Here is an 18,531-nt window from a genome sequence, read left to right on the forward strand (position 1 = left end):
GGCCTGGTGGTAGCTGCCGCTGCTCCTCCATCCCCCCGTCCCAGAGCGGCCCAAGCATATGGTGCTCCCTGCATCAACTGCCTGCTGTGCAGTTCTTGTCTCCACAGATGCCAGTCTGTGGTTCTGCCGTGGCCAGAACTATGCTACCGCCATGGGGGCAGGTTGCTGGAGGGAGCGCCACGCCCATGGGTTGCACCAGAGGGGCTCTGAGAAGCAGCGGCTACTGCCGGGCAGTAAGAACCTTTAAAGGTGCCATCTTGCCACCACCACCACCCCCCCGCCGGCTGCCCTTTAGAAGACTTTTCAAGGATTCCCCCACCCTTCTGCTTGTAAAGGGGAATCCTCACCAGATTCCCCTTTACAAGCATAGCCCCTTGAACCGCCGAACCGGTTCGGTCGAATGGACTGGTTCATGGACAAGTGGTTCAGTTCGAATCCGGTCTGAATTTGAACTGAACTGCAAATTTTGGTTCACGCACACCCTTGATAGCTTTATGAACATGAGCAGGGACGTCTGCCTTGGATCCTGGGAAGTTGAAAGGCAGAGCCAATGCAGATCCCACTGCCCTGTGCATCGGCTGCTCTCAGAGTTCCTGCTTTTATTAAGCCGCAGGACTTTCACGAAGGCCTTGTGAAGGCATAGCACAAGCGTCGTCCTTCTCTCTCAAAGGTGACGAGTTATTTTGATATAGTGCAGTGATGCTTGCACTAATTCTGTGCTTCACGGGGATTGTCCCCTCAGTGCCCACTTACGGGTCTACACGCCTGGCTGGCTCTTTCATCAGACGGTTTGGGCCTCCTGGGTTGTACCATGGCTACCTGGTATCCATGGAAACAGAAGTTGTGGGCGGCGGTGGCGGCTTCAGGCAGAGGCCTCCTGGGGGCTGAGATGAAAACTGAAAGCACGTGCAGCATTCAAGGAATGTCCTTGCTTTGGACAATGGGGAGTTGGTTGCCCCAGTTGTTGGATGTGTACTTCTCACCAATGGTTTCTGGAATGCTTGCCACCAGGCCAGAGACCCTGCTTTGCTTGCAGAAGGACCCCAGTTCAATCCCTAGCAGAATCTCAAGGTCGGGCTGGGAGAGACTCCTGATGGGAATGGCCACTCATGTCCATGGTAATTTACAGAGTACAAGAAGACAGGTCTCTGCCCTGAGGAGTTCTCAGATGTGCTACAGGGTAGACAACAGAGGAAGGGGAGGGAAGTGGAGGCAGGCAGAGATTGCTGGGGTGGGGGGGAGAATTAGGCCAGTTCATGGGCGTAGCTTCCCTTGGACAAGGGGGGCAATTGCACCTGGGCCCATATGGTCTGAGAGGCCCCCAAGAGCCCCTAGGGCAGTCCCCCCTTGTCCATGAGTCGCCTCCACTGCCCTGGCACATTCACCACTACTTCCCGTCTTCACTGACGGGGGGTGGCGGGCAGGCTCCCCCCCACTCTACTACCGGCCAGTGCGTGGGCTTCCCTAGAGACCATGACGTGCCGTGATGTCACGGCACGTCATGGTCTCCATACTCCAACAGTGCAGAAGCGCTATTTGGAAGAAGGGAAGCCCACGCACTGGCCAGTAGTGGACACTGTTCCCGCTGTGGCGTCTTCATGTGTGTGCGCTCACAAGTTTTTGGACATCCGCTCGGTTCATTTTAGATCCCGCTCAGGTTGAATCAAGAAGGCCCCACTCTGAATCCACATGTGCACGCACACTGCCTTGACACTGCCACCCAGAACAAAACTCATTCCACACAGAGATGAGAGAAATTAGAGGGACCACTGGTAGCGGAGTGGGGGGGGGGAGCCAGGGAGAACCCCGCCTGCCGCCACCACTCTCCTGGCAGCAAAGATGTGAAGTAGTGGCAGGAGCAGCAGCAAGGCCCCCCACCCCCAGAGGTGATTAATGGTAGGGGGGGCTCACAGATGAAGGGGGCGTGGTTTGGGCATGCGTGCTGGAGGCCCCCTGCCCAACTTTGTCCCCTGGCCTCCAGGAACCTTGCTACCACCTGGGCCAGTTCTACCTATTCTGGCTGAGTTGCTGGCTAGGCATCTGTTCTTACAGACTAAGATCCTTCGTTGGTTATAAGGGATGGTTCTAAAGGGAGCAGCAGGACTCTAGTCTGACCCACCGGCTAAACTCCTGGGCTGGACTTGGTTTTTTATGTCAATCGGTTGGCTTGTTTTTATTAGAACTCAGCTTAAATTAAAGAGTTTCCTGTTTTGGAAAGCACATTTTCTTTTAGATCTGCTGAGAATCAGAATAAAATCATCAAGGAGGAAAGAGGAGCAGAGTGGAGAATATTAAGAATCTGCTCATCTTCATGGCTGCCCTCTTGTGTGGGCAAGTGTGTAGAGTTCTGCTTAGGTGTGATGAGAGCTGGTCTTGTGGAAGTGAGCAGGAATTGTCCCCTTTGCTAAGCAGGGTAAATCCTGGTTTGCATGTTATTGGGAGACTCTGTGTGTGGGGGCCGCTCTGGGAAGAACACCTGCCTGCTTGCATGCAGAAGGTCCCAAGTGCCCTCCCTGGCAGCATCTCCATGATAGGGCTGGGAGAGACTCCTGCCTGCAGCCTTGGAGAAACCGCTGCCAGTCTGGGTTGGCAGTACTGAGCTCGACAGACCAATGGTCTGACTCAGTAGAAAGCCGTTTTCTATGTTCCTGTCTGTGGGAAGTTTGGTTTTGCATTCCAGAGTAATTTCTGCAAGAGAGCTGAGTCTTGCCTTGAAACACGAGAAATTTCACCTCCTTTAACAGCACATTCAGCTCCCAAAATACTCACAGGAGTGCCCTGTTCTCACTAGTAAGCCAAAATCGGATCAGAATCTGTCACGGAGGATTAAACCCTTCTTACTGGAAGACGTTTAAACAAAGCAAAACAAAAATGTATGTCTGAACACAACATAATGATAGAGGAACAACAAGAAATAAAAGCAGGGAAGGGGGAACCCAGGTTCCATGTCGCTTTAAATGCCCAACCCTGGAAACCCCAGACTCCGTGCCCTTGGAACCCCCTTCACCAAGTGGGCCCCCTTCCTCCTCCTCCTCCTCCTCCTCCTCCTCCTCCTCCTCCTCCTCCTCCTCCTCCTCGCTCTCTGTTGGGGACACGGCTGTTGGGGCTCTTGACAAATCAGGGCACAAAGTGAAGGATTCCTTGCCTCCTTGGCCAGAGTTCAGTTCAAGCCCTGAGAAAAGAAAAACCCAGAGCAACAAAACCTGTGCTTGCCAAAAGGGAAGGGGCCGATCCAGCCGTGGGGAAGCAGTTTGGGGAATGTTGTTTTGGTTTTATAAGAAGTCTTAGAACATGACGGCTCCTAAAAAACCCCGCTCGTAATCCATCATGGTTGGGTTGGGTTCTTTAAATCACAGCCAACCGTGTACAAGCGCGATCGCTTGGCCTAGTTCTCCGTGAGACTGGCAGACCTGCGCTGGGACTGTACCACTTCAGACCGAAGGGGTGGTGGGGCTCGCGTAGCGGAGAGCTCCCCATGAGGTTCTCTGCTCGTAGAAAACTAGTCTGCTAGGATGATGGGTGCTAGCAAGCAGGGTTGTTCTTCTGATGTGGCGAGTCCTGCTAAACAGTCACACTGGGGCTGGGAAGGGGGCATGCACCACAGCCCTGCTGGTCCCCATGGGGCATGGATCACTGAATCTAGCTGTCCTCCGTCGAATATATGGGTGGTGCTTTGCAGGCTGGGCGATGAGAACAAGGCATTCTGGTTTGTTGTTGGTTTCCAGCAGCCTCGGATGGCGACATTGTCTCGTGCCAAGATGTCCTCCCCCCCTCCATTGTTCAGCATGCCACGTTGCCATCAGAGACTGTTAATTCTATTTAATGGCTAATTAAACGTTAATTCGTGCTGCATTTGGAACAGAATTAAGGTTGGCAGGGGTGGGGGCCGGCAACGAAACGGGAAGCTGTAACACTGGCCGTAATTATCGATAATGAGCTCTGAGCTGTAATTTTATTAATTAAAAGGGGAGAGAAGAGGCAGTCGCCCCAGCTCCTCTAAAGCCGCTCTCCGTCAGCAAGAGTGTTGCTGCCTTGGAGAGATTTAATGGACTCCAGGAAGACTTGATTGGGATTTTGCTCCCCAAATAGACTGCAGTGGCCTCTTGACACTGGGAAGGGGCTTTGGGCTGGGTGGAGAGATCGGCGTGCCCCATTTTCTGTGGTACGCTTTGCTGCAGACATGGTGCCAGTGTGCTGATCACGGGTTTCCATTCCCAAGGATGAGCCACCGTAATTCTAGCCTGGCAGTGAGCATTTGCCTTTACAGAACCCTCTGCTAATTCCATGTCCGAAGCAGTTTATGTTCTTTCTCTTGCCCCAGTCTGCCCCCAGCCAAGATGCCCACCAAGGCCTCTGCAGGGGTCTCCTGGGGGGGAGGGCTTTGTAATTGGCTAAGCAGAGGGAAGCCTTTAACAGCTTTAACTCTCTCCCACCTCACTCCGGCATTCCCTTCATTTCGCTCTATCCAGACATTCATTGGAGTAGAAATGAACACACGATTGTACCCCCTGGCCTACAATCCTACAGCATACAACTTCGGGGGGGGGGGATTAGCTAAAAACATTTACAAAAATAGCAACTGTAAAAAATAATAACCAACATTTCAGAGGACAGCAGCAGCCAACAACAAAAACCCAGCCCCCAAAGTATCCTGGAGGAGTGGCCCACAGGCAAAGAGAGGCCGTGGCTGCTCAGCAAAAGATGTGCAGTGATGGAGCCAGGCAGGCTTCTTTCTGGCCTTCTAGTGCCTTGGCACCACCACAGAGGAGGCCCTGTCTTTGTGCCACCTCACCATACCTCAGATAGCAGGGGTACAAAGCCAGGCCCTTGGTAGGTGGTCTGAGGACTCAAGCAGGCGGAAAGTGATTCTTAGGATATGCTGCTCTTGGGCTGATGAGGGCCTTCAGGGTCAAAGGTGGCTCTTTGAACTGAGCCTGGAAAGAGCAGCCAGTGCAGACGATAGAACATGGGAGTTCTACCCTCCAATCCTAGAGGTCCAGTAAGCATCCTGGCATCTACATTCTAGATTAATGGAAGTTTCCAAAATGTCTTCTGAGGCAGCCCCACGTAGAGTGCCCCATATAACCCATCCTGGAAGTGACCAGTCAATGAGTGTCCGGGTCCAGGTCTGGTTTCTCAAGGAAAGAGTGCAGCTGGCGTGCCGTTCCACATTTGAATGGGTAGTTCTAGGAAGAGAAGCATCACGGTCATATTCTGACTCCATTCAGATGATTTTTGAAGCCATTGTTTCTGGTGCTGGTGCTAATGGGCTCCCTCTTCTTTCTTCCTTCGCTTGGGCTCTCATGAAAGGCATCTAATGCCTGACTTCCCGTTTTATTTATTGTTACTTGCAAACTGGCGAGCTCTCCTTCCAGACTAGGACTGCAGACCATGGTTTACCGAGCTTGCACAAATCATATCATGAACCCAAGGTGTTGCAGAAGCCCGTTTTGGTTGGTCTTTGAAAGACGTGAATCAGAGTCTTCCGTGAGAGACTTGGAATGCATGGGGCATACACCATTGGGATCTCCCCCCACTTCATTTTCCCCCTACAGGAGTGAGTTCTGTGGGGGCCATAAGGCAAGGGGGGGCACTTTGTGCAGCATATGGAGAGCCATGGATGCACCCCTTGCTTCTCTCTGCTGGCACCATCAAGTCAGCACAGATGTCTTGGCTTCTCCAAGATCGGGCTGAGAGAGACTCCTGACTGCCACCTTGGAGAAGCCGCTGCCAGTTTGTGAAGACAATACTGAGCTAAGAGCAGTGGTCTGACTCAGTATATGGCAGCTTCCTGTGTTCCTATGTCACTGTAGTGAAGATGTGTCTGCAGACGTGGATATACGGTCATCATGCCTTGTTCTGCGTCAGACCCTGAGTCCATCTAATTCCCAATTGTCAACACCGAGTAGCAGCAGAGGAGAGTCTTTCCCTGCCCTACTTGGACATGTCAGGAGCTGAATTGGTGGCCTTCTGCATGACAAGCAGGTGTTCTTCCCCTTACGGCCCCTTGGCTGCTCAGAAGGCAGAGATGGGAGGTGGGGAGAGACAGCCGTTGCTCTTTGCAAAAGGCCCAGCGGAGACAAATCCAGATGCCTGTCCAAATCGATTGGATGCGGCTGCAGGGATCCCTGGTCACCACGGCTGCATCAGGGACCTCATAGGCCAGCCTCCCTGGTTGGGCCAGCCTCACCTGGTTGGGCCAGGCGGCACCCGAGCCTGAAATGCCACATGATGAGAGACTCAGGAGGAAGATGATTTGGTGCGCTCTTCTTCACTTTTAATAATGCATGTTAAGGGGGATTATATAACCCGTCACTGTCTCCGTTGTCTTAAATATTTGTTGGAAATAGATGTTCTGTTAAGTCGAGGATGCTGGCCAAGACTGGAAGGGTGAGTGGTGGGAAAGGGGGGAGCCACACCCTTCCAAGAACAGTTCCTTGCATCACCCAACAAGTGACCCCCCCCTCCAAAAAAAAAAAAACCAGCTAGAAATTTTGGAAACAGTCTCTGCCACAGTTACAAAGCTGCACGCTCTAACAGGGAAGCTGCCAGGAAGCGCTTAGCTGAGCTTCCATGCTCCCAACGGAACCCAGATTCTGGGCCGGGAAGAGTCAGATCCTGTGAGCTGCATCAGTCATGGGAAGCTGCCACCGAGCTGTGTGTGTTGTTGCATCCCGGATCCTCCTGCCTGCTCTAGTCCTCCAGTGGGAGGCCAGGAAGCCAAGCGGGTCCCTGATTAAGCCCTGCGCTGCTGGGAATCCCACTTGCCAGGTGGCTTCTGGAAAGTCTTGCATTAAAAAGAAAGAAAGAAAGAAAGCCAAAAAGAACAAGGAAAGCTGATTTCTTCAGATGCTGCATTATGCCCTTTGCACCATTTTCTGTGTCTGGGCAATTCCCACAGAGCTCAGGGAAGACGCAAAGCAGAGAGGGGCAGAGAGATGTTCATAAGGAATTCCCCGAGTGTTGCAGCTGCTGTCGTCGGGGAAATTTATTCAGCAGTGAGAGAAATTCATTTCAGTCAGGGCTCATGGAGGAGAACTTCCCAGAGGCTTGTGCCCAGCGACTTTTTGTTATGAGGAAGCAAACTGGAGCATGTACATGAGGTTTTGCTGGTCAATGACCAAATAAACTTATTTCTCTGTGTAAACCTCCCTGAGCCATTTCTGGAAGGGCGCTATAGAAATCAATCAATCAATCAAATAAACAAACAAACAAACACAATGTCTTTGTGTACATTAGGATCTATTTCCTGCCATATCAGGGATGGAGTTATTTGGTGAAGGAAGTTGTCAGGGCCTCTAGGGCTTGAATAGGGTGTCTCGTGGGCTAAGGTAGGGGTTCCCAAATGACCAACCTCCACCATCCCCAGCCACGAAGGTCAAAGGGAACCCCTGGTCTGAGGTCCGGCATAGTCAAAGGTCATTGTTTCTGGGGATGATGGGAGTTGTAGTCCAGCAACATCTGGGGACCCACATTTGAGAACCCCTGGCAGGTGGAGTGGCATTTAAGAGAGCAGCTTCTTCTGGTCTTGTGGCAGCAAGCTTGGGTTGTCCCCTTTGCTAAGCAGAGTCTGCCCTGGTTTGCATTTGAAAGGGAGACCACATGTGAGCACTGTAAGATCTTCCCCTTAGGGGATGGGGTCACTCTGGGAAGAACATTTGCCAGCTTAAATGCAGAAGGTTCCAAGGTCCTTCCCTGGCAGCATCTCCAGATAGGACTGAGAGAGACTCCTGCCTGCAGCCTTGGAGAAGCCGCTGCCAGTCTGGTTAGGCAATACTGAGCTAGATAGACCCATGGTCTGACTTGGTAGATGGCAGCTTCCTATGTTCACAAACCCCGCCACCTATTAAGAGCATGGGGGAGGTCCAGTTGCAGTTACCACCGGCTTGTTTGGTGACCCCAAACTGGGCCTTCTCTAGGGTTGCCCAGGACTCTGGGTCACACTTCCAAGCAGCATCAGAACACACACACACACCCATCTCTGGCTGTTTTTAAATGACTTTTGAAAACACACCCGTTTTATCATTTTATTGATGGTAATTTTAATTCGTTTTTACATGATATTTTAGGTTTTAGTTGTTTAGTTTAAATTGTAAATCACCCTGAGATTTTATATTGGGCAGTATAAAAACATGACAGATAGATAGATAGATAGATAGATAGATAGACAGTAAAGTGTGCCGTCAAGTAGATTTGGACTCCGGGCGCCCACAGAGCCCTGTGGTTGTCTTTGGTGGAATACAGGAGGGGTTTCCCACTGCCATCTCCCATGCAGTATGAGATTATGCCTTTCAGCACCTTCCTATATCACTGCTGCCTGATGCCGATATAGTACCAGCAGGGATTTGAACCAGCAACCTTCTGCTTCTTAGTCAAGCATTTCCCCACTGCGCCACTTAAGGTGACTGCAGATGGATAGGTAGGTAGGTAGGTAGGTAGGTAGGTAGGTAGGTAGGTAGGTAGATAGATAGATAGATAGATAGATAGATAGATAGATAGATAGATAGATATTATGATATTATGTCTTGGGAAAGGGGGCTGAGGTAAGGAGCCCAGTGATGGCTCATTGTGACTCCGGGCAACTGTTTCCATTCAGTGGCCTCTTCGGGGTTCCTTTAAAAGGAGATGTGCAGCACCGTTTCTTGAGTGTCCCTTTCTTCATTGCTCCAGTCATAGCTGCAGCAGGCTATTGTTGTCCTACCTACTGTCAGGACTGTCCCGAGAGCCAAGTACAGCAAACATGATGATAAAAAAACCATATGACAAAAATGTTGCTAGCCTAGAATGCTGTACTGAACTATTTAAAAATGGCAGGGGCTCTTCTACCTTTCCTCTTGTAGGCCAATCCGGGGGGCAAGACCCTAGAAGAGAGGCGCTCCAGCTTGGACGCAGAAATCGATTCCTTAACCAGCATCCTGGCTGACTTGGAGAACAGCTCGCCTTACAAGCCTCGGACACAGCAGGTGAGAGTGGAGAACTGGGGTTGTTTTTTCAGATCAACCACAGACTATGGAAGCCATGAAAAAGGCAAAGTCCGTGCTTGGCATCGTTAGGAAACTTGAACGGCTAATTTCATTATGCCTCGATACAAATCTGTGGTGCCACCATATTTGGAATACTGTGTACAGTTGTGGTCACAGAAAGGTTGTTGTAGAGCTGGGCGCTTTCCAGATTACACTTTGCAACGGGGTCACAGCAGATCTCTAAAGTGTGCTTCCTCACTTCCTATGTTGTGACACCGCAGTCCCGATGCTGACAGCAGGGTGTTCAGATTTCCATTGCCTTGTTTCAAATTTAATTGCTGCAATATAGTGCTATGAAGTCATATATCTGGCGTTAATGAAGTTGCTGGTTTTTTGTGGTTATTAGTTTTCGTGAGACTGCTCCCCCTACTGTTTACGTTTCAAATGTGATTTGCCTGAACAGAAGCATTTTGCTACTGTTGAGCAGCTATGCTGGAAAGCACCCTGGAAAAAGGTTCAGAAGAGGGCAACCAGCATGCTCAGGGGGCTAGACCACTTTGATGCTCTGTGCCTTGTGAGAAGAGCTGGCAGGGTTTGGGGTAGTTTAGAGCATGTCTGAGGCTTATCAAATATTGTATAGTTTGGAGAAAGTGGAGAGATAGTAGTCTATCTCCCTCTCTTGCAATACTAGGGCCAGGGCTCATCCACTGAAAGGGACTGGCGGGAGATTGAGGTCAGAAAAAAGGAACTATTTTTTCACGCAGCACGTAATTAAACTGTGGAACTCTCTGTCATAGGATGTGATGATGGCCACCAGCTTGGATGGGGCTTAGACAAATCCATGCAGGACAAACCTACCCATGGCTACTAGTCTGGATAGCTATATACTCTCTCCAGGTTCAGATGCAGGATGCCTCCAAATACCACTTGCAGGGGAGCAATGATGGGAGAGGGGGCATACCCATCTCTTGTTGGTTGGCTTCCAGAAGCATCTGGTTGGCCACTGTGAGGAATCATTGGCCTGATCCATCAGGACCTTTCTTGGGTCCCTATAGACTAACTGCAGTTCCAGGACCATCTTTAAGGGCAGCCGCATAGATAGGAAGTTATAGTAGCCTAGTCTGGAGGGACAGCTAGGTGTCCAGTGCTCCAGAATCTCTGCCGATGAGGGTCAGAAGGAGACTTCTTTAGATCCCCCCAGAGGTTCCCCAAGCTTTCTTGCAGGACCATCCAAAGGAGATGATCTGAAAGACCACATCGCCAAAGGCCTGGGACTCTGATGACAAATAGTTGGTCTGAAATATTCAGATTTTGCCCTTCCATAGTAATGGGGAAAAACAAAGCATGGTCACAGCCCAGACTGAGCTGGAAAGAATGGAAACCTCCCCAGACCGTGGGAGTTCGAGCAATTGGGTTCTAAGTGGTCCTTGGTTCTGATGATGGAAAATACATTGTTTCTGCCTCCTCCAGAAGGAGAACTGAATGGGGTTCCAAGCCTACCCAGTCTAAGAACCTCTCTTTCATGGCTGGAGTCCCCTGGTGTCCCAAAGAACAGGGGTCAGAAGACCCCTCCTGGAAGCAGAAACAAAGAGAATTTCAGCTTTACTGAAGGGTCTGGATTTCGATGGACAAGTTCTCTTGGCCATAACCTGCCCCTTTAGTACGGTCTCCTAAGGGGCTGTTTCTTTATTCTACCTGCCAGCCTGGCTACCCCCCGCTTTGCTCCTGAGCCTGGCTCGTTTGTTCATCCTGCCTGTCCTGATTAGCCTATGCCTGGATCATCAGCATCTGCTGCTGCTGTGTAATAACAGTTAATCCGTTTGATAAGATTGTAAAGCAAATCTATACGGTAGAGTCACATGCACGCACACACACGCCTAAGGATCAGCTTCTCACAGATGGAACAAGGTACAGGTGATCTTTAGGGCATTATGATTATTCCCTTGTCTCCCCCCCCCCAATAGAAAATGCTGAATCACCACTACTTCTCAAGAATAACAGTATTTATAATTTTTAAGGGGACTACAGAATGTCAAATAAAAAATATATTACTATTTATTTATTTATTTCAGATTTGTGCACCGCCCCAAACTTTCACCTTTGGGTGGTTAACAATAGCATAAAAACCAGTTATAAACATACACAAAAACTTTAAATGATTTAGGCAATTTAAAATCAAACACAGATTAAAACCTAACAATTTAAAAAGCTGAAAAAGCTTGGGTGAAGAGGTGGGTTTTCAAATGCTTTTTAAAAATTGTTAGAACTGGGGAGGACCGTATTTCAGTAGGGAGCGCATTCCACAGTCTCGGGGCAGCAACCGAGAAGGCCTTCCCCTGTGTGGCCACCAGCCGAGCTGGTGACAACTGGAGACAGACCTCTCCAGATGACCTCAATGGGTGGAAGGACTCATAGCGAAGAAGATGCTCTCTTAGATACCCAGGGCCTAAGCCGTTTAGGGCTTTATCGGTTATAACCAGCACTTTGTATTTTGCCCGGAAACCTATTGGCAGCCAGTGTAGCTCCATCAGCAGAGGAGTGATGTGGTCTCTCCAAGATGACCCAGAGACCAACCTGGCTGCCACATTCTGTACCAACTGGTAACTCCCATTGTTGACCCGGCAAAGCCATTTTGTGAAAAATAAAAAGTTATTTACAGCTTTCCCACAGCATATTCCAGTGTAAATAATAAAAATTTATTTTTATTGTTATTGTTGTTATTGTTAACAACTTTGTTTGTTAGCTACTATATAACAAACTGCTCTCCGGGCAGCTCATAACACAACATTAACGCATCCAATAAAAACACATAAAACACACCATTTTTATGTCAGATAATTTTTTTATTAATGTGTCCGCAAAAGGGAAATTTAACAAAAGTTTGAAATCTTTAAGATGACAACTTCAAACGTTATTTTTATTTTATTGAATGATTACAATACAAGGACAATTTGAATCTGTGAAAGATCATTTGCTTCTCTTGGGCATCGTGTCATTTTTGGATTATTGATCTGATGATTGAATTGTTAAAATCTGTTCAGAACAATAACAGTTAAAATATGGATAAATTCAGAATTTCTTCTAATGAAAAACAAAACACCTTTCCCCCAGCATATCCTGGTGTAAAACGTAGTTCGTTCAGCTAATTTTAGTGGCAGGATTGTGCATGGAAAATTTGATCTCTGTAGGTAATCAGGAAGTATGCCTTCCTGTTGCACAAACACACCCACAAACTCTTCAAATATATGACAGATTACTCAAGTGCCTGTTGTGATGGAAGTGTTTTTGAGGAAGCAAAGAAGCAGGGTCACCAGCAAATGGAAGAAAGAGAGAGGAGGTCTCAGAGCTGCCCTGAGCACCATCCCTTCAGGCCCAGGGCATTTCAAGCTGAAGGACTTCCAGAGGCAACTGACTCCATCTCTTCAAGGGATAGTGACCGAAATTGGTCTTCCTTGGGTTCAAGAACTTTGGCAAAGGTTGTCTGATAGCTACAGACTGGTGTTTTGGCAGCATGCCGAGATGTGGCATTACAACTTGTGAAAAAGCCAAGGGGAGATTTGCCAGATGTACATTCAAGACGTGGGGTGTATATTTGCAGGTTAGAAGCAGGTGTGCATTTGTTTTCAGCCTGTGCATGGTCCAAAGTTGGAGTCCAACAGGATGCAACGCAGCCTAACAGTGTCACTGTCGGAAAGGTCCCATGTTGCCCCCCGCCACCAGCGGTTGTGTCAAAATCCAACATTTAGAACCATGCACAAGCTTAATGTGCATTTGTCTGTAACCTCTGAATTGCCATGTGCCATAGCCTGGATGGGCATCCGGCAAATCCCTCCTTGGCTTGTTTGCCATTCACATGTCTGTCAGGCCCTCCCCCACTCGCTGCCTTCTCCTCTTTGCCCCTCTCCTCCATCCACACATGCCCCTTTACTTGTTACTGGGTGCGGCAGGGGGGCAGGCTACATCATTTCCTCTGTGCACTAGGGGTCCATCTGGGATTGGTAGTTCCACCACCACCACCCGCCCTCCCCACCGAGACTGTATCCCAGGACCATCCTAGAAGCAGTCCAAGGCAGAAGCAGATCAAGGTAGCTACCTTGAGTGGGGACAGGGGTGGGCTGAAAGACATGAATTGCCTTGGGATTGGACTGCTTCTGGGATTGGTAGTTTGTTTGTTTTTTGGTTGAGGCTGCACCTGGGCCAATCAGGGAGCTACAGAGCAATTTAAAGGGCGGAAGTCCCTTTTAACTCAGCCACAGAAGGCAAGGCAGCTGCTTGAGTGCTCTCTTGGGAGCAAAGAGGAAGCAATGAAGCCCTCCCCCCACCTAGGCACTTTCCAGATTAACCCCAACCAGAGTGTCTATCTGCTGAGTGTGCTTCCACACTTCCTGTGTTGTGACACTGCAGTCCCTGTGCTGACAGCAGGTTGCCGTTCACATTTCGGATGCCTTGTTTAGATTTTATCGCTGCAATTTAGGGCTATAACGTCGTATGTCTGTTGCAAACAAGTAGCTGTATTTGCCGTTGGAGATTCTGGGGATCTTTTTGAATTCGATTCTGCCAAACAGAAGCATTTTACCATGGTTGTAGCGGGTTTTCCTGAAAGTGCTCTGGACACAGGTTGTTGAAACTCAAGAGCGGAATGTAGAGTTGATTGACATATGGCAGGAGGACTTGAGGGCTGGGTGAAGAACCGTCCAGGTTGGAATGTATGACAGTTAAGATGATGTTAGGTGAGGCTTGTAGTGTTAACTGAGATGTGGTACTTATGTTTATTATTGGACCAAGGGTCTGACCCAATACAAGCTAGTTTATGAAAAGAGAAGGGCCATAGCTCACCGGAAGAGCACCTGCTTGGCATGCAGACGGTCCCAGGTTCTGCTTCCAGGCATGGCTGGGAGAGACTCCTGCCTGAAACTTTGGAGAGCTGCTGCCAGTCTGTGCAGACAATGCTGAGCTACATGGACCAGTGGCCTGACTCAGGATACGGCAGCCTCCTATCTTCCTGTTCTTTTTGAGGGGTAAAAAAGGGGGTTTAGCAGCTCTGGAAGAAGCAGAGGACTTTCTGGCGGATGCTGCGTGGCATTTGCCATTTGCATCTCCCGCCGCAGAATGCCACAGAGCGATGTCGTATCCCGCTGGGCTGTTGTGGGGGAAATGGCAGCCAGCAGGGGCCAGGAGAATATGAATACGAATACGACAAATATTTATATACCGCTTTTCAGCCCAAGTTCCCAAAGTGGGTTACATACAGAAATTAATTCATTGAATGGCTGCCTGTCCCCAAAGGGCTCACAGTCTGAAAAAGAAAGATCAGGAAGACACCAGCAACAGCCACTGGAGGGATGCTGTGCTGGGGTTGGATGCCCAGGAGAAGGCACCGCTGCTATAGATTGGGGCCAGTGGCTAAGAAAGGTAAGCCAAGTGGTGGTTTCAGCTTCACTTCCATTTGGAAGCCCCCAGAAGTCCTCTTTGGAGAGCTTTCAGCTCAGGCCCGTCTAGCCCTGTGCCTTGCTTCGGGGCCCAGTTCTGGTGAGCCTTCTTCTTGCATGGCTAGCAACCGCCTCCCGGCTCTGCAGAAGGTGTGAGTGTTGACTGGAGAAAAGGCAGCAGATTGAGTCGGCAGTCTTGTTTATCTGGCGGGCCCTGCTCCCTCCTGGCAGAGATTAATCCATGATGCGCTTTTAAAGCTCCAGACTGCCTCAGAACAATCGCAAGATGTTCTCGGTACAGAACGGTTTAGCTGTGGGTGGAGGATGCGACGCGCAGACAGTTTTGAAAAGGGCCGTCTGCAGCTCCGCACTCGCTCCCCTGCCTTTTTGTTTATCGATTGCCTTTTGCTGAGCTGGCTGGCTGGCGGGAACGTATTGAGATACGATTGGAGATGTCGAGATGTGCCTTTGCTCTCTGTCTGTATTAAAGTGGCATTGACTTAAGGAGAAGAAACCCAACCCCAGATCTTCTCTCTTGGAGAGAGATGATAAGTGATGCATCCATGCAAGAGAGCACTTCTGATCATTGTAAATTGCCTCCCTGCTGCTGGTATTTCATTGAGAAGGAAGGCGGGTTTCCGGTTAGCACTCTGGAACCAGTTTTGCAACGAACGCATCAAATGTCTCCTTTCCCGCCCTTTGTTTTGTGTTTCCTTTTCTTTTTTACTAATCTTGTTTTGTGGTGTTTACCTGCTTTGTTTTCTAAAACATTTAAATAGCTTCTTGCAGCTCAGCACGTATGTGGCATCTGTCACCTACCTGCCGGGGGTTCTGCATTTGGGTCTGTCCTGGCAATGAGGAACTGACTGCTGCGTATTCTGTGGAAACCTTCGATATGCAGGGTCGTTCCCAGATTACATGCTGCAACAGTTTTGCAACATGTCCGCTAAATGTGCTTCCGTACTGCCTGCATTCTGACATCACTGTCAGTAAGGTGCCGTCCATATTTCTGATGTCCTCTTTGAGGTTTTGTTGCTGCTGCACTGCAGCGGTACAATGTTGCATCTGCATTGCAGGAAAGTGGCAATATTTTTCTTTTGTAGGAAAGTTGCAACGATGTTTCCGTGGCATGTGGCATGGTGTGGAGGGTTCATTCAGCGATGGCGGGGGGGGGGGGATCTGTCCATATTGCCCCTTCCTGCTTCAACTTCATTTTTATCTTTTTATTTCATCTTTTATTTCTTATTTCTTCATTGCGCAAAAGGGGAGCAGTGGGCAGGCGGCAAACGAAAGTGGTGGTGGCGGCTCATTGCAAGGGGGCTCCAAGAAGCGCTGCCTGGTCTTGCTTTGCTCAGCACTTTTCTGGGGGCAAAACAAGGGGGGCGGCTGCCTCGACTCCCCCACTGCCACTCTCTTGTTCCAAATCCACCCAATTCTCAACTCCACTGATGTTTATCCAGGGGCCCTCTCCATCATTGTTTTTTGTTTGTTTGTTTTTGCTGGAGCACTTGCACGACAGTCCAGTGCTGCAGTTAAATTTTTGTTTTAGAACAGCACTTTCCCCTCCTGATGGCTTTGCCCAAGGCAGCCCAGAGTTGTTGCTTTTAAAGGACGTCACGCAATCCCCTGCCCCCTCCACGACCCCATTGGCCCAAATTGGAGCAGGAGGAGGGGGCAGATAAAGTGGTTCAAGGAGAATATGGACACACATGCCCTGGCCTGGAAACCACGTTGCAGTGGACAGCAATATGAACGGCCACCAACCTACCACAAAGCATTGAACAACCCTTTATTTGCGGTTTGAAACGGTTGCACCATTCTGTCACATCTTGCAGCACTTTCTACTGGCACAAAGCTTGTAATCTGGAAAACACCCTGGATAGGAATCTAAATGATGCAGCCCTGATACCAGGGGTTATTTTGACATCAACCAAGTCAGGAAGAGTGAGGAGAGGGGTCCCTGCCCTTTTCTCTGCCTGCTACATTTCTGCTCCAGATTGTCTCCCCAATGGTGATTACTCCAGCAGGGTTCAAATAATGTATTTACTGGCATTTTAAACCCCCATGGGGGGGCTAATTTGGGGAGATTATAAGGAACAGGAAAATAGTGAGCAAAGGCACCTCTCACTACTTCTCTCTTTAAAAACATCCCTTCCTGAAACTGGCCCCTCACAGGCCACAAACATCCAGAAATGCAGAGTCCAAACCCTGCTTTTGTGACTGATTTGGGGCCAGTTTGGATGATCCAGACCCTGGCACAGAGATTGTGTTGGGCCAAGAGGACAGGTGTCCCAACTCCCCTTCATGAATGTCCCTTCATCACAAGTGGGGAGCTGTTTATCCAGATGGCCACTGAGCAAATCTAGAGTATCAGCATATCAGGAGGCGTGGTTCTTGTGCAGAACTGAATGAATAAGGAGTTCCCCAGCAGATTGAAACCTCCCTCCCCCATACTGTGCACATTTAATTTACAAAATCCTGTGGCCACACTTGAAGTACTGTGTACCATTCTGGTCACCATGCCTCAAAAAGGACATTGTAGAGCTGGAAAAGGTGCAGAAGAGGGCAACCTAGCTGATCCGTGGCCTGGAGCACCTTCCTTATGAGGCAAGGCTGCAACACCTGGGGTTCTTTAGTTTAGGGAAAAAATGACAAGGGGAGACATGATAAAGATCTATAAAATTATTCATGGTGTGGAGAGAGTGTATAGAGAGGAAATTTTTCTCCCTCCTTGCATAGAAATTTAGGACTGACAAAAGGAAGTACTTTTTCATACAATGCATAGTTTCACACAGTGCCTGCTAGATATTATAACTGCTTCTATGAGGTCAGGATGCCTCCTTGCCTTAAAGAGGCGATCATGAGACCTCTTCTGAAGACTCATGCATTGGATCCCTCACAGCTAAGCAGCTATAGCCCCCTCTCCAACCTTTCTTGACTGGGCAAGGTAATGGAGAGGGTGGTGGCCTCTCTGCTCCTGGTAGTCTTGGAGGAAACTGATTACCTAGACCCATTTATTTCAAACTGGCTTTCAGGTGGGCTATCAGGTTGAGACTGCCTTGGTTGGCCTGATGGAGGATCTCCAATTAGGAATTGGCAGAGGGAGTCAATTCACATTGATGTGCGTTCACATATCGGCCAGATTTACTCTGAAGTCCGTGTGAGTTATTGGGGAGCAGTTAACACACAATTTAGGTTTTTCACTGCTCGATTTATATCCGGGGTAAAAAAATCCACTCTTTGCCTTAGTTTTGGGGGACAACTTTGAGTTCTCAGTAAAGCCTCCCAGTAAACTCGCAGTGAAGCTTGCTGTGTGCAAAAGTCCCTGGAGAGGTCTGTGTGCAGTTGCTGCTGGCGCATCTGGTGGCTATGCAGGGGCTGGCCTTCTCCATGGCTGCCCCAAGACTCTGCAATGCACTCCCTGTTGAAATAAAAGCCTCGCCATCTCTGACAATTTCAAAGAAGTCTCTAAAGACTTATTTTTCCACCCAAGCTTTTTAACTAGATTTGTGATTTTTAACTGTTTTAAGGTCTTTATTTTTAATCTATTTGATGTTGTAAACTACCCAGAGACCAAAGTTTGGGATGGTCTACAAATCTGAAAAACAAATAAACAACCTATGAAATTATCTGCCAAAAGATGTGGTGGCAGCCGCAAGGCGTTAAGAAGGGCTTAGATAAATTCACGGAGGACATGTAAATCAATGGCGACTAGTTTGGTGGCTGTGGGCCACCTCCAGCCTCAGAGGCAAGATGCCTCTGACTACCAGTTGCAGGGGAGCAACAGCAGGATAGGGGACTGAACATAAGAACTGAACATAAGAACTTGCCTGTGGGCTGAACATAAGAGCAGCCCTGCTGGATCAGGCCCAAGGAGGCCCATCTAGTCCAGCATCCTGTTTCACACAGTGGCCCACCAGATGCTGCTGGAAGCCACAGGCAGGAGTTGAAAGGGGCCTGTCCTCTCTCCTGCTGTTACTCCCCTGCAACTGGTACTCAGAGGCATCTGCTAGGGCACTGTGGAAAACAGGATGCTGGGCCTGGGGCCCGATCCAGCTGGGCTGTTCGTATGATCTTTGTGGGTTTTAAAGCAGTTCTGTAGAGGAGAGCCATTCCCACTTCTCAGAAGGGTGATGAGG

The 18,531-nt window shown here is 49.2% G+C and overlaps 1 protein-coding gene across 4 annotated transcripts in view; it reads left to right on the top strand.

Moving 5' to 3' along the window:
- Positions 1-18,531, top strand: part of LPP (LIM domain containing preferred translocation partner in lipoma) — a 375,151-nt gene that overhangs the window by 219,596 nt on the left and 137,024 nt on the right. For all 4 annotated transcript variants that reach the window (XM_053313056.1, XM_053313055.1, XM_053313057.1 and 1 more), the window contains one exon: positions 8,841-8,963. In XM_053313056.1, the coding sequence (XP_053169031.1) occupies positions 8,841-8,963 (123 nt within the window). The remainder of the gene's footprint in view (positions 1-8,840; positions 8,964-18,531) is intronic.

Source organism: Hemicordylus capensis, chromosome 3 (assembly GCF_027244095.1).
Source record: "Hemicordylus capensis ecotype Gifberg chromosome 3, rHemCap1.1.pri, whole genome shotgun sequence".
Lineage (NCBI taxonomy): Eukaryota > Metazoa > Chordata > Lepidosauria > Squamata > Cordylidae > Hemicordylus > Hemicordylus capensis.